We start from the raw sequence: 13411 nt of genomic DNA, 5'->3' as shown, positions 1-13411 counted from the left end.
TACATTGACTTTTATTACCCTACTTCATGCCGCGCGCGCACATACTATTCTAACCGACACACGGGGAAACTGTCAATAAAATTCTAGAACCGATCGCGTACGGTATTCAAGAAGCGAGGAATATGCAAAGTGCGCTTAGGGTATCATGTCGCTCGTTCGACGGATGTTTGCGAATTTTACGGATTTAATTGTGTAACCGAGAAAACATTTCTTCCGTTTTTTTAGCATAGAAATTCTTTCGCGTTATTTATTCATCAGCACATAATTGTGCTTTATTCCAATTTTGGAATAAGAGCATCGTTACTGTGCAGTTTAATTGTTGTGTCAGAATGGTCCAAATTGCTACGCGCAATAATTATCTGCTTTCAATCCATTCTCTTACTTCCAGAATTGTGCTTGCTTATGGTACGTCTATTGACGTGAAATTTTTGGCGACACGCCGTGTTCCGCAGCATTCGGGAAACGTAATTGAATATCATTTATTACAGCCGAATAACGCTGATTACATGATCGTGAACGCGGTCAGACATTGTTTGTCGTATGCGGAATTCATCTGATAAGCAGTGCTTGTAGTGTTTGTACAATTATTCTGTTTATAAATATTCGCTAACACAAATTTGCGGTGTACGAAGTTCGAACGTGTTGTTAAACTTGGCGAACGAACTTACAAATGTATGTGCACTTGGAAAGCGATAGAGAAGGTGAATACTGATAACGGTTGAAGGCGGTTGTCAGGTGTTAAATATAGACGCTAATTAGTCGTGAAACTTTCTCGCATGAAGCCATTATGCGACAATCACTTTCGCAGGAAATGCTTGTTTCAACATAGCATATATAATTGAATAAAAGCAATATAAAAATATAAATATAATAATTTTCATTCATTGATTTTATTTTCTCATCAATCCTCTTTCATATATTTTAATGATCTTTTATTTATATTTTTATATTATTCCTTCCTATTATTCTTTATAAAAAAGAGGAATAATATAAAAATATAAATAAAAGACAAGATAAATAAAATATATGAAAGAGGATCGATAAAAAGGAAATTAATAAATGAAAATTGTATATTTATACAAATAAACATTATTAAACTTTGGCTGTTAATTTAAATGCGAATGTGATTAAAAACTATAGCTTTAGCCAGTAACATTCATGTTTGATATCTGAAACAGATCAATTCAATTAAAAGTTTAATTATTTTAAAAACATTACTTTAAATACGAAGCGCTGTTACGGTCTGAATATTAAGATGTTGAACTATATTATATATATATTCATATATTAAATGAATTCATTTCAGAAATTATAATTGCGTGCCGATATGGTTGTCGGACTTTCAACGCAATCAATCTGAAATATTAATAATCCCCCCAAATTTCCCAAATTTAATCTTTAAAAACTGTAATAAACTTATTGCGAAAAAATTGCCTCGGCTGGGAGTCGAACCCGGATCTCTTGCATTCCGTGCGAGCGTCCTAAGCCTTTAGACCATATTAATTATTTCAAACTACGAACATTTTAATAATCCCCCCAAATTTCCCAAATTTAATCTTAAAAAACTGTAATAAACTTATTGCGAAAAAATTGCCTCGGCTGGGAGTCGAACTCGGATCTCTTGCATTCCGTGCGAGCGTCCTAAGCCTTTAGACCATATTAATTATTTTAAACTACGAACATCTGCGACAATATAGTACAATATCCAAAATAAAATAATCAAATTTTTCCGAATATAAATAAAAAAGAATTTGAATTCTTTGAGATAAGATAATTTGTCCATCGCGACTATTTGAAAAATAATAATTATATGCGAAGGCATGCCGCGTTAAAGGTCTATCACTCGTACAGTTTTTAACTTATAAGGGAAACACAATAAACATATCGCGAGTGTATACATTAAAAATTATTACAATGATATATATAATGCATAATTTTAAATCTTAATATAGTAATTAATAATATTATAGTACGCATTAACATATTAATATACCGTAATTTTTCTTAATATGTACATACTAGTGACGTGAAGCTGGTTTAGAATAAAATTCGAAATTCGAAATAATATATTTTTTGCCACTGGAGAATATTTTGTATGTCGCTGTTGTGTAGGATTATAACGATTTTAATTTATCTATTATACATTCGTTGTCAACGATAAGTGTCCCCGAAAGGTAATGGTACAAGATGATAGAATATATAACGAGAGAAGGGAGAAGGACGGGATTAGGTCACATGTCGATGATCACTGATGTTGATGTCTGATTGGTGTGCATTCGCCCGAGAAATCAGATTTTCTTGTTCCATCGAAGTACAATCGATCGAGAGTTACTTGTGGTATAACTTGGCAGAACAGGAAAACCGATAGAGAAAAGAAAAAAATATACATAAATAGATCCAGGGGAAAATTCCTAAATACGTGAATAAATAATGGGCGTTGACCTACCCATTCTATTATTCATAATGAGCCACAATTCATCAACTTCAGTGACATTCGATGAAATCAGCTTTGCTTACTTATTTATTTATTGACAACTTAAATTACACATCAGTTTGCTCCGCGCTTGTTTATTTGCGACCGTAAATTAAGAACATTTACCGAAATTGTAGTAATAAATATAACTGTTAAGGTCAATGAAATGGAGCTCCTCGCGTGCCGGCTAAAATATTAAATACCTAGTTCGGTATTAATCATTAGGAGGTATTAGTCATTGTTTCTAGAATTGCTATATACTTTATTGTGGCATATACGTATAATGGAAAGAGATCGGTTGCAGCATCGTATAAATTGTCTGGCTACATCACGAGGGAAATACATAGGTGATAGGAGTAAATAGAAAACACATACACACATTACGGCTCATGCGATGCGAGAGAGAACTGTCGGGAAGTTTTAACGAAGATCGTTCTCGATGACAGCTGTTCTCTCGCTTGTCTGCTCTCTACTCATCTATCCTACCCGAATTAGAAGTCCAGAGAATTCCTGCAAAGCTGTTCTGTGTGTATAGAGTATCTCAAAATCTTCAGATCGTGTTTCGGCTATAGCTTCTTCGATCTGAAAACAACTTTTAGCGAAAATGCCGAGGGAAGTTGCTTATCGCATTTCTCTTTCTAACTTTATATAACTTTGTAACTGAAATTCGAACTGAAATTTTAAGTGAATTTCGTTATTTTAAAGGAAAATGCTTAAAAACTAAATTTAAAAAAGGTGCGATTATATTAATCGCCATCTTCTTACAGATGATCACTAAAAACAGCTTGTTCGATTTTTTCAGCTTGACTTCGATTTTTTTATTAAGGAAAATTTAAGATCAAATATTAAACAGAAACATAAAATAAAAGTTGATATCACGGAATAATAAAGCATATATGACAAAATATTATAAAATAAATATCATAATAAAACAAATATCAAATGACATAAAATTATGTGCAATTTTTTTTACAACTAGGAAATTTGTATCATATTTATCTATTATCTAATCTTCTCTTCGTATATAGTATTTCATTCATATTTCCATTCATAATTTTATATTCCTATTCCAAACACAATTAAAATAGAAATCTAAAAGTTTTACAGATGGTTTTAGGCATATCTATTTGCGTTTCGCTTTTCCATTTAACTTCTCATCGTTATACCGCGATCACTTGCGAGCCCTGTTAATGATTTCAATGGACGGAATCGACGTGTTGCGAGAAGCCGTGCAATGTCGCAAGAACTTTGTGCGCTTATTGTCTTATTGTCTTGAGTTCGTGTCAGAATTTGTTTATGTGAATCGTACCACCTTTCCTTTCCGATCAACGGTTTTCCATTTAATCGACGCGTATCATAATTTTTGAACACGCTGCGGACTACTCGATAGAATTGTATCATTATGAATTTTTATTTTATTTTCACATGTGCTTTCATTACTCCACTCGTGATATCAATAAAAAAACAGTTGTATACGCGCGGTAGCGGAAAGATAATAGACAGTATTTATGCGTAGTTACTTATAACTGAACCGAAGTATGATTATTGAATCTCAATAATAACTAGAACGATTAAGTTTATAATGGACTCAATTGATAGCTCCGGTTGCACACATAAGAAATGTTTTTCTTTTTACTTTCTATACAATATGAACAAAGATATAATGCACAATCCAAATTTATAAAAAAATATGTTTGAGGAACGTTTGTCATAACCGTCCATGCGACGTCTTTCTATAAGTTTGACGTAAAAATACGTTAACGATCAAGTCTCGTATGCTCGTAAATGATATGCATGAATTTTCGCAAAGAAGTTTTTGTGGTCCATCTGTTGATGATATCGATTAATGATTGTTCAAAATTATTAATTGCATTCAATCAATTTGTGAGATTATAGCACATAATTAATGGTTCCATATCAATCCAATAATTGGAAATCGCCTTGTAAATAATATATTAATAAAATATTAACTTATTCAAACAAAAACATTCCAAACTAAGTATAATAATCAAGTACAGTAGTCCTAAATTATTCTCTCTCTTAATTGTTTTGGTAAAATTATGGATCACTTTAACAGTCAACCATTTCGTTTTTCTTTATCTAACAAGTTTTATTGTATATACTCCGCTGTGTGTGTTACATTGAACGAAACTTTTTCTAAAACTACCTGGAACTCTTCCTTTTGTTCTAAATAATCTAGAACTCCTAACAGAACTACAATTTCGAAGCACAGGGATGTAAAATTTATACATTCCAGTGTGCTGCTAAATCCCAAATATATAAACCATAATTATATATTATATTAACTATTATGATATCAACTACTATTCTAATAGCATCATGTTTTTTATGATAAATATCGTTTTATAAATCTTTGTATACCTTTTGATATCTTTTACTTTTTGTCTTATTACTTAATTTTTTTGGTTGTGTATCCAATAAAACATATGATTGTTTTCAAGAATTTTTTATGGAAATATCTGTTCCAGAATATTATATATTTTTCTAAGAACTTGTTTTCACAATTATATTAGAGAACTGCGTATATTTCATTGGATATAATATTTTTTAATATCGAAGTAAATAATGAAAGAATTATGTAGTGAATGATATAGTAGATACAATGAATTATATATACATAGTGAAATTTTATTTTCGTTGACACAACTTTGAAAATTTTTAACGATCAAACGGAAACATTTTTATACCATTTTTTCGTAAATGTATTATATCTGCAGATTAAAAAAGTCTTTTATGAAATTAAAGTATAAACAATAACTCGCAGTTCGGACTAAACGATTTTATATGAAAAACTATAAAAATTTGAAAATTTGAATAAAAATTTGAAAATTACAGTTTTATTATTGATTTCTAGTGTTGATTCGTAATTATATTTGCTTTTATATAAAAGTTTTATACTTTATACGTATAAAACAAGCTTAATTCGAGATAGGGATTACATGAAAGAACAATACTATGCTTTTAGAAATGAGTTTAGGAGTTTTAGTACAAGAGAAAAGGTTGCGTGAAAATTTCGTGTAGTTATGTGTATGTGTGATATTATTTTCTCATGTTAATATTGTTGCTTAAAATTAAATGTTTTTAAATTTATTTTTGTATAAGAAAATGCTCTTACAACGTTGTAAATATGTATATGTAACAATGTACATTATATATATTATATTCGCAATTAATGTATGACTTGGCGCCTTTTTTATTTTTTTTTGAAAAGATAATTTTTGAATGGTTTATTATTATACTGTGTACTTTCATTTTGGCCTATGTTATAAAATTAAGTGATCGAACCAATAATAGTGTATCGGATTTCTTCCGTAGTTTTCTATTTTTTATGATTTTAAAAAAAGAAAAGAAACAAGAAATATGTGAAGTGCCTGGGCGCGGCGATCTACGATAAAGGTTAACGTTGTCCCACATTGCCATTAATAAATAAACGTCGAAGAATCAATAGTCGTTTGTGCGCGATTCACGGTAGAACGTATACTGTTTATTGTTTGAAAGTCTATATTTGTTTTACATTATCAAGCACTCATCAGAATGTTAGTTTTTTACTTACTTAAAAAATTAAATTCTGTTATCTGTATGAAAACGAATGAAAATTATTGGAAATAATTAAATATTAAAAAATAAATTCTTCAAGAGAAGGGAGTTAGTGCAAGTATACATGAAAAAAACGAGTATAAGAAATAAATAGCTTTGAGGAAGTTTTAATTGTATTTATTAATTGTATTATAGTTAATGTTTTTTTATGGGAATTTAATGGATTCAATTATATTTTATCACCATTTATTAATACTTTGGATAAAAATAATTACATTTAACGTGAAATATATAACGAACTCGGTATTTTCTCGAATAGATTAGGGAAGCCTTAACCATCGATCCGTTTATCTACCGAAACCTTGCAATATATTTTAATTGATACACTGAATGACGGCCATGCTAAAAATATGTTGTCTCCGAACTAGTAATATAATTGAAGAAAAAACCAGATTCCTTATGAAAAAATAAGTAAAAATGTAGAATAAAATTTGTATGATTATTATAATTTCGTAATTAATGTAATTTCATAAGTAACTAATAATGGAAAAAAATTTTTAATTTATTACATTTTTTATTAAGTGATTAAAGTTATTAAATAAATTAAAATATATTATAATTAATAAATTTAGCAATTAGCGCAATCACGATATTACGATAACCCGTAAACCCTCTGAAAAAAAATATTCCTGAAAGAGCTTCAAAAATATTATCAATTTAGCAATTATTAAATTAAATTATTCTATAATAATATTGTTTTTTAATTAAAATTCTAAAGCCTTCTATAATAGCTTCGATTTATTTCTGTGGACATTTTGTGAATATGTCGTTATATCAAACAAAAAACAATGTAATATTTTAGAAACTATTTTAGAAACTTACATCAATTAGAACGATATATTAAATTCGTGATATTATGAAATTAACGTACAATAGTTTTTTACGTCTGCCTAGCTGTCCCCCTCCCCACTTAACCAAATCTTAATGAAAAAATTATGGAATAATTTAATAAGCCCCCCAGGCTGACTGACTGCCTACTCAGCCCCACACAATTTTTTTTTAATTAAACGGAATGAACGCAAAAATTTTTTTTGCGAATATAAATAGCACATTGTTCCATAATTTTTTCATTAAGATTTGGTTAAGTTTTTTGGGGGGGGCAGCTAGGCAGACGTTAGTTTTTTATATTACTCAATATATCTACATTTATAAAACAGTCATAGAGTGTTTTTATCGCGACTTTTAAGAGCAAATGGTGTGTTAATGTTACAGCAGCTTCATTCGGAATACAGGAGCACGTACACATGGCACGAGTACACAGGACCGCATCAGGAGCATACAGTTGTGCGACGCGCGCCGCAGCCGCCACCGTCGAGTAAGTACGATAATTAAACAGAATAGTATTTTTACTTCTGTTATATTTAGCGAACATTAAACGGAATAAAATAGCTTATTTGCCGGCAGAAAACAAAAAGTTTACCAATACGCGTGCTATGATGTGACGTGATATTTCACACGCAAAATAAGCAGTGAATTTTCTCTTATGTGAAGTTCTAAAATTTATTACGAGTGATTATGTTCGAAGGATACTTTTCCAAAAGAAAAAAATTGCGTTGATAAATTGATAAGTATATGAGATATATTTTTCAAAATTAAGGAAGGAATCTTCAATCGGGGGATTTACACTCATATTGTTTAGGCTTGATACGATTAGAGAATTTTCACGTCACTCGAGCGTAAATTGATTTATTTCGCATTTATCGACTCTGTTCTACACAGACATACGTGAGTTATTCTTAATTTTAATGAAAATACTTCATTATTTAATTGAGCAAAGAAAATATTTATGCCGCGCTCTCGAGAGCGACCACCTACTCGCGGAGAGAACTTTTTACTTTTTTTCTCCGTATCTTAAGAGTGTCTTTAATGATTTTGTTTATTCGTATTACTACACTGAGAAAAAAAAGTTGTTAACTTGACTAAATGCGTTTAGTTCGTAATGATTATTTAGTTCAAATATTTATATATTTAGATTAACAAGACCTTGTAATTTAAAACATGTTATTTGTTTGTGTGTGTTGTGAATTAACAAATATTTAGTTGAATTAACAAATATCTGCTTAACAGTCCGTGATCGCTACATTTAGTTGAATCAACTAATATTTTTTTGAAACAGCAACTATTTTTTCTCAGTGTATTATTAACGCACTCGCTCTCCACATCCCATTCACTTCATACACATTGTTATCGCGATTTTATTACGATATATACAATGCATTATTTTTTGTGTAACATATTTATAGATATATACACGCATATATATAGAGAGCGCCCTATATAATTCACGATTTTAATGGCAGTTTATTTAAATAAATTTCTAGATAAATTTGGAGTTACTTTTTTTAAAGAAAATATTGAGGTGCCGAGGTGCCCTAAAATTATTCAGTTATAAGATTCGTTGCAAATTAATTATAAGTTTCAAGAGATCATAGAACTCTTGAGATCCATCCTTCAGTTAATTTCAAATGAGCTTTACGTTAATAAAATTCCAATTTGAAATTTAGTTTATAAAAACATGTATTGGAAATCGAAATGTTACGTATTAAATAGATATCTTTTAAAAATTATTGTTACGAGAAAATCGACTTTATATTCGTCAAGAATCTGTCATTCAAATCGCGAATTGCGGGATGATCCTATTTATATTTCGATATTGTGTATGTCATGATATATTTTTAGAGCAGCGCATTACGATACATATTGTCATATACCTGTTCTCTCGATGTTATTCTCACTTTGTCCTATTACCGATGTTTCTGTGTGAACGCTTATAAGTCAAAGTAGATATGCATTTTTACCTGCCGGTAACGTAAATTCGTTCCCGGCTCATTTTTCGAGAGCAGACGTCAGCTGTCGATCGAATCGGTGAATCCCCCTCGTTTCCACTCGATCGAGTATCTCGGTAACGCGCGATTAAACGCGAAAATGCGGTTCTTGGCCTTATTCAAAATTGTACTTGCAGATAGCTACGTTATTCGCATAAAAATTTAAGTTCTAAAATATTTTATTATATAATATTTTTTTATATATTTCTATAATATAATGATAGACGTAAAATGCATAACCTGTATTTAATCGTTTACAATTGATACATTTAATAATATATTTACAATATTTAGTTATTTAATTTTAAATATTTGAAGCATACGACTACGAATTTAATGAATGTAACGAATTTCCTCTAATTCTTGTTTGGAATTCAAGAAATCTCGAGAATCTTTGAGAATACAAAGCTCCTTTCAACGATAATGGTTGATATAGAGATCAAAATTTTGCTTCATATTAAACAGACGGCTAATTCAACTCGAGGTCTCCATGTTCATTTAAATTTACATTGAATCGGAAAGACAAACGTTACTTGTAGCTTTTTTGTTTACCTCAGTTCACTTCATTATTGTTATTACTATAGCAATTTTTAAATTGTTAATAACATACAAAGAATATATAATTCATAAAATATAAAATATCTAAAAAGTAGATCAAAGAAAGGTAGATAATAGAATTTCTGATAAAGAATCAATAACTGCGAATATTATTACCGTGTTAAAATCCATTTCCACCTCGATTTCCACCGATCGTCGATTTCTCAGCTAGTCGTCGCTCGAATTTAATCGTTCACGATCTCGCGCGATCTTTCGCGACCTCGTTTCGCGTAAGGCAATTTGGCCGCAATAAATTCCACGCCATTGACTTTCTCATCTCGTCAACGGCGTTCATTCCCCGGTCTCTCTTGAAAAATGAAATAAATCAACATGCATTGTGGACGATTGAACTCCGTTCTCCCTATCCGTGTGATCTTTATTCGCAAGCGATCTTTCGTTTCTTCTTTTTTTCACGCGAATCGATAGATTTAATTCATCCGTAGTATCGCCAGTAGTATCATGATTGTTTAGTTTTCATATTATCAAACAAATATGAACGCGGATTCATGATCAAATTTAATTACATCGCACGATTACGAACGATAGTACATGTGTAAATCTTAGTTGTAAAAATTTCTCTGTGAGTGTCATATGGAAAATATTATTATATTTAGATATTTATTATGATATGCCATCATATATTCATATATTCATGATACCGCTGGAGATTTAGAAAAGTATCATACATGTCGACTCTTGAAGAAATTTCAACGGAAATAATGGTCTAGCCCTCTTTTTGTTTCATATAAAAAAAAGTATGAATCGTCGCTTTTACTTCAATTCGTTATCGATGTCTCGTGATACAGTCAAAAGTAGAATTTGACATTCGGGGGAAAAAATCTCGATGAATTTCAATAGTTGCACATACATGGATAAGCACGCAATAGTTTTGGAATTTTTCTACCGGCCTTGAGATGAAGAAGGGTTATGCGATCGATTATGACGGAAAGTCAATCGATCCAGCAAAAAATGAGTATTGAAGGGAGAGGGGGGGGGGGGGGGGGGGAAGAAAAGTAAGAGAAAAACAAAAGAGAGAACGCGGTGCCAGCTGCGAATTTTGATTGCAGCGAAGCAACCAAGCGCGAAGCTACAATCGGCCAAGTCAACAGAGGATGAGAACAGCGAAGGTAAGACGAACGACTCGGAGCTACGCAAATGCCCAGGTTTTATTTCGATTTGTTTTCGCTCACTCTCCGGAGAAACTCCCCCTACCCTTCTCCTTGCCCAGATGCTATTGTATCTGCTATTAATTTGCTGGCTAACAAAGAGGCTTGTAGCTAAATGTCAATTTCATTAAACGTAATATTTATCTCGAAGTATAAATTTATTAAATTTTATGTTTTGTATATATACAGAGTTTCTGGTAATGAATGTAACATTTTCTGTAAACAGGTAGCGAATTAAACTGCTAAATAGAAAATGTTCTGTACCGTTTTACTATATATACCGTTTTACGGATTTTTACAATAATTAATGAGAAATTAATTAAATGGAAATTTGCGGATGAAGGTACATCCGCGCAATTCAGCGACGAATGTAAGCGCGCAGTTCTGTGAAGTTGGCCTCCCTTCCTTTACTGAAAATCCAGTTGCCATTTATCATTAGTAGGATGTTTATTAATCCATTCTCGATAATCATGCAAAACTGTATTAATAACATGGAAAAAAGACATTTGTGTGAAGATTGCTTGTTTTTTTTTATAAAATTTGAATTTCCAAATTATATATATATATATATGTATAATCATAACTATTAGCATTTATTTGACGCTCGGTTATTATAGACGTTTTTTAAATATTTAATAATTAAAAATATAATTGTCAAGGAAGAAAATAGGATGTATGTAACTAATCATGCGTCCCGATAGAAATATCCTTATGACGTTTTATACGATTGCGTATTTACCAATTATAAATATTATTGTTTATTTAACGATTAATCTACAATATTTGATAGTTACTTTCCAACGATAATTAATTCTTAAATTGTAAATATAGGTCAAATTGACTTTGTCCGTTTCAAAATTTAATGAGCATATGAACATACGCACACGCCAACTTGCACATAGTCGTGTGCTTACATTTACTGCTGTCGCGCAAATGTACGCTCACAGATCTTTATTAGTTTATTTTCTCATTAATTATTCTGAAATAGTTTATTTTCTAAACGGTACAGGACTTTTCCATTCAGCTTAACTAGTTGCACCTTCTTACAAGAACGGTTCCACTTATTACCCGAGACTTTGTACATGTATTATAAAAATATGTATTTATAATACTTTGCATAATTATTTATATGTATTACATATTTTCTGTATATTTTAAATGGGATATTAGACATAATCGCAAACGTATAATTATTTATAGAATTTTTGTTCTTGGAGAGAGATATTGTGAACAGTGAGAACAGTTAATTGGTAACATCAAGTTTTTGTGGAAGTTCTCTCGGTTTATTCATAGTCTCTTTAGATATCACAATTTAGATATTTGAACGCTCCTAGAATAAAAAGTTCAAATATTTGAGGACTCAAAAAACATTAAGCTCCTTTCAATCCTGTAAAAAAGTTTTAACGAGTTTATGCAAAACCGATAGGACTTTTCAAACGATTTACTGTTGATAGATAGGTAAATTATTGATAAACTAGCGCCGCAAAAAATTACATTTTTTTTTAACCGTTTTTATTCTTTTTCCTTTTCAAGCTCGCATTATCCTAACGCGATGCTTTTCTAATATCGCGCTTTGACTTTTACATAATATAATAATTATTACATATTTCAGTTTGAAAATAATCATTGATGACTACATCATTATGAAATCGCAATCATTATCGATTGATCGAACTTTTCATGTCGCCTGAACCGGGAACGAAAAGCTTAATTATTTGCATGAATTTGTTTTATAAATTTGATTTTAATTTATTTGTGATAAATAAAAATGTATATTTCCACATTTCGCCTCTATAGATTTTATCAACGAATCCTGTTTATCAGATAAAGTTTTGATCTTTTAAATGCCTCATAAAATTAATTGACGAACAACCGCTGACATTTAAGGCATGAACAATGTAAAATATTTCACTTTTGCATATCTTACTTGGACAATCTTTGTGAATCATTCATCATGATAAACTTCCATTTGCCTGCACGAAAATCGCGTGAAGCATGCCTATAAGTATACCAAACTTATTAACATTCCGGCGAGAATTGCGGTTAATCAGAATAATGTTCGTAAAATAATGGAATGCAAGGCGTATACATATATATCATGATACGTACAAACGTGATTGTAATAATATTATTACTGAAAAAGTAAAGCATATATATGTAATATATCATATATCATTTATATATGCATAATATGAACAAATATCTAAACTCTTCAATAGTACTTTTATTTTCTACTCATGAAGCTAAATCCTTTCTTCGCGCTGCAATTCAGTGTTGCTAAAATTTATTTTTGCATTGATATTTATATGCATCAAAATTTAAGATAACGATATTTTTTATTATATCTCGTATTCTGTTCCACAGAGTATATTCACATATCAATTACTGTCATGGCGTTAAATGTAGTACTCTCAACTTCATTTCCATATCAAATATTGCCTTTCGCGAATCGACTAACACAGTCATTTATAAGATTAATGGTGACTCAAACACATTTTTTAATAAATACACATATAAACATAATGTAAACATATGTAGTGTGTGAAATTTTACTATCTTTTCTAACAAAACTTTCTGACAAGATATTTCTGTAGAACGTAAATATTTCGATAGTTCAGAATTCGAGGAAACAACTCGAGATGCAAGATTTTATTTAGCAATAAGACTTACTTAAATCGTTAACAATATTTATTTATTACTTTTAATCCATTTCTACAAATTAAAATTCACAG

The 13411-nt window shown here is 30.5% G+C and overlaps 1 protein-coding gene across 7 annotated transcripts in view; it reads left to right on the top strand.

Annotated features, from left to right (window-relative positions):
* The window catches only part of LOC108758037 (serine/arginine repetitive matrix protein 1), a 61668-nt gene that overhangs the window by 23562 nt on the left and 24695 nt on the right, over window positions 1-13411 (top strand). For 5 of the 7 annotated variants that reach the window (XM_018502776.1, XM_018502773.1, XM_018502774.1 and 2 more), the window contains exons 3-4: window positions 7304-7406; window positions 10581-10640. In XM_018502776.1, coding sequence (XP_018358278.1) covers window positions 7304-7406; window positions 10581-10640 — 163 coding nt within the window. The remainder of the gene's footprint in view (window positions 1-7303; window positions 7407-10580; window positions 10641-13411) is intronic. The other 2 variants (XM_018502772.1, XM_018502770.1) reach the window with 2 other exon arrangements.

The sequence above is a fragment of the Trachymyrmex cornetzi genome, unplaced genomic scaffold (genome assembly GCF_001594075.2).
Source record: "Trachymyrmex cornetzi isolate Tcor2-1 unplaced genomic scaffold, Tcor1.1 scaffold15, whole genome shotgun sequence".
Classification (NCBI taxonomy): Eukaryota; Metazoa; Arthropoda; class Insecta; order Hymenoptera; family Formicidae; genus Trachymyrmex; species Trachymyrmex cornetzi.
This window is presented reverse-complemented; position numbering and strand designations above follow the sequence as displayed.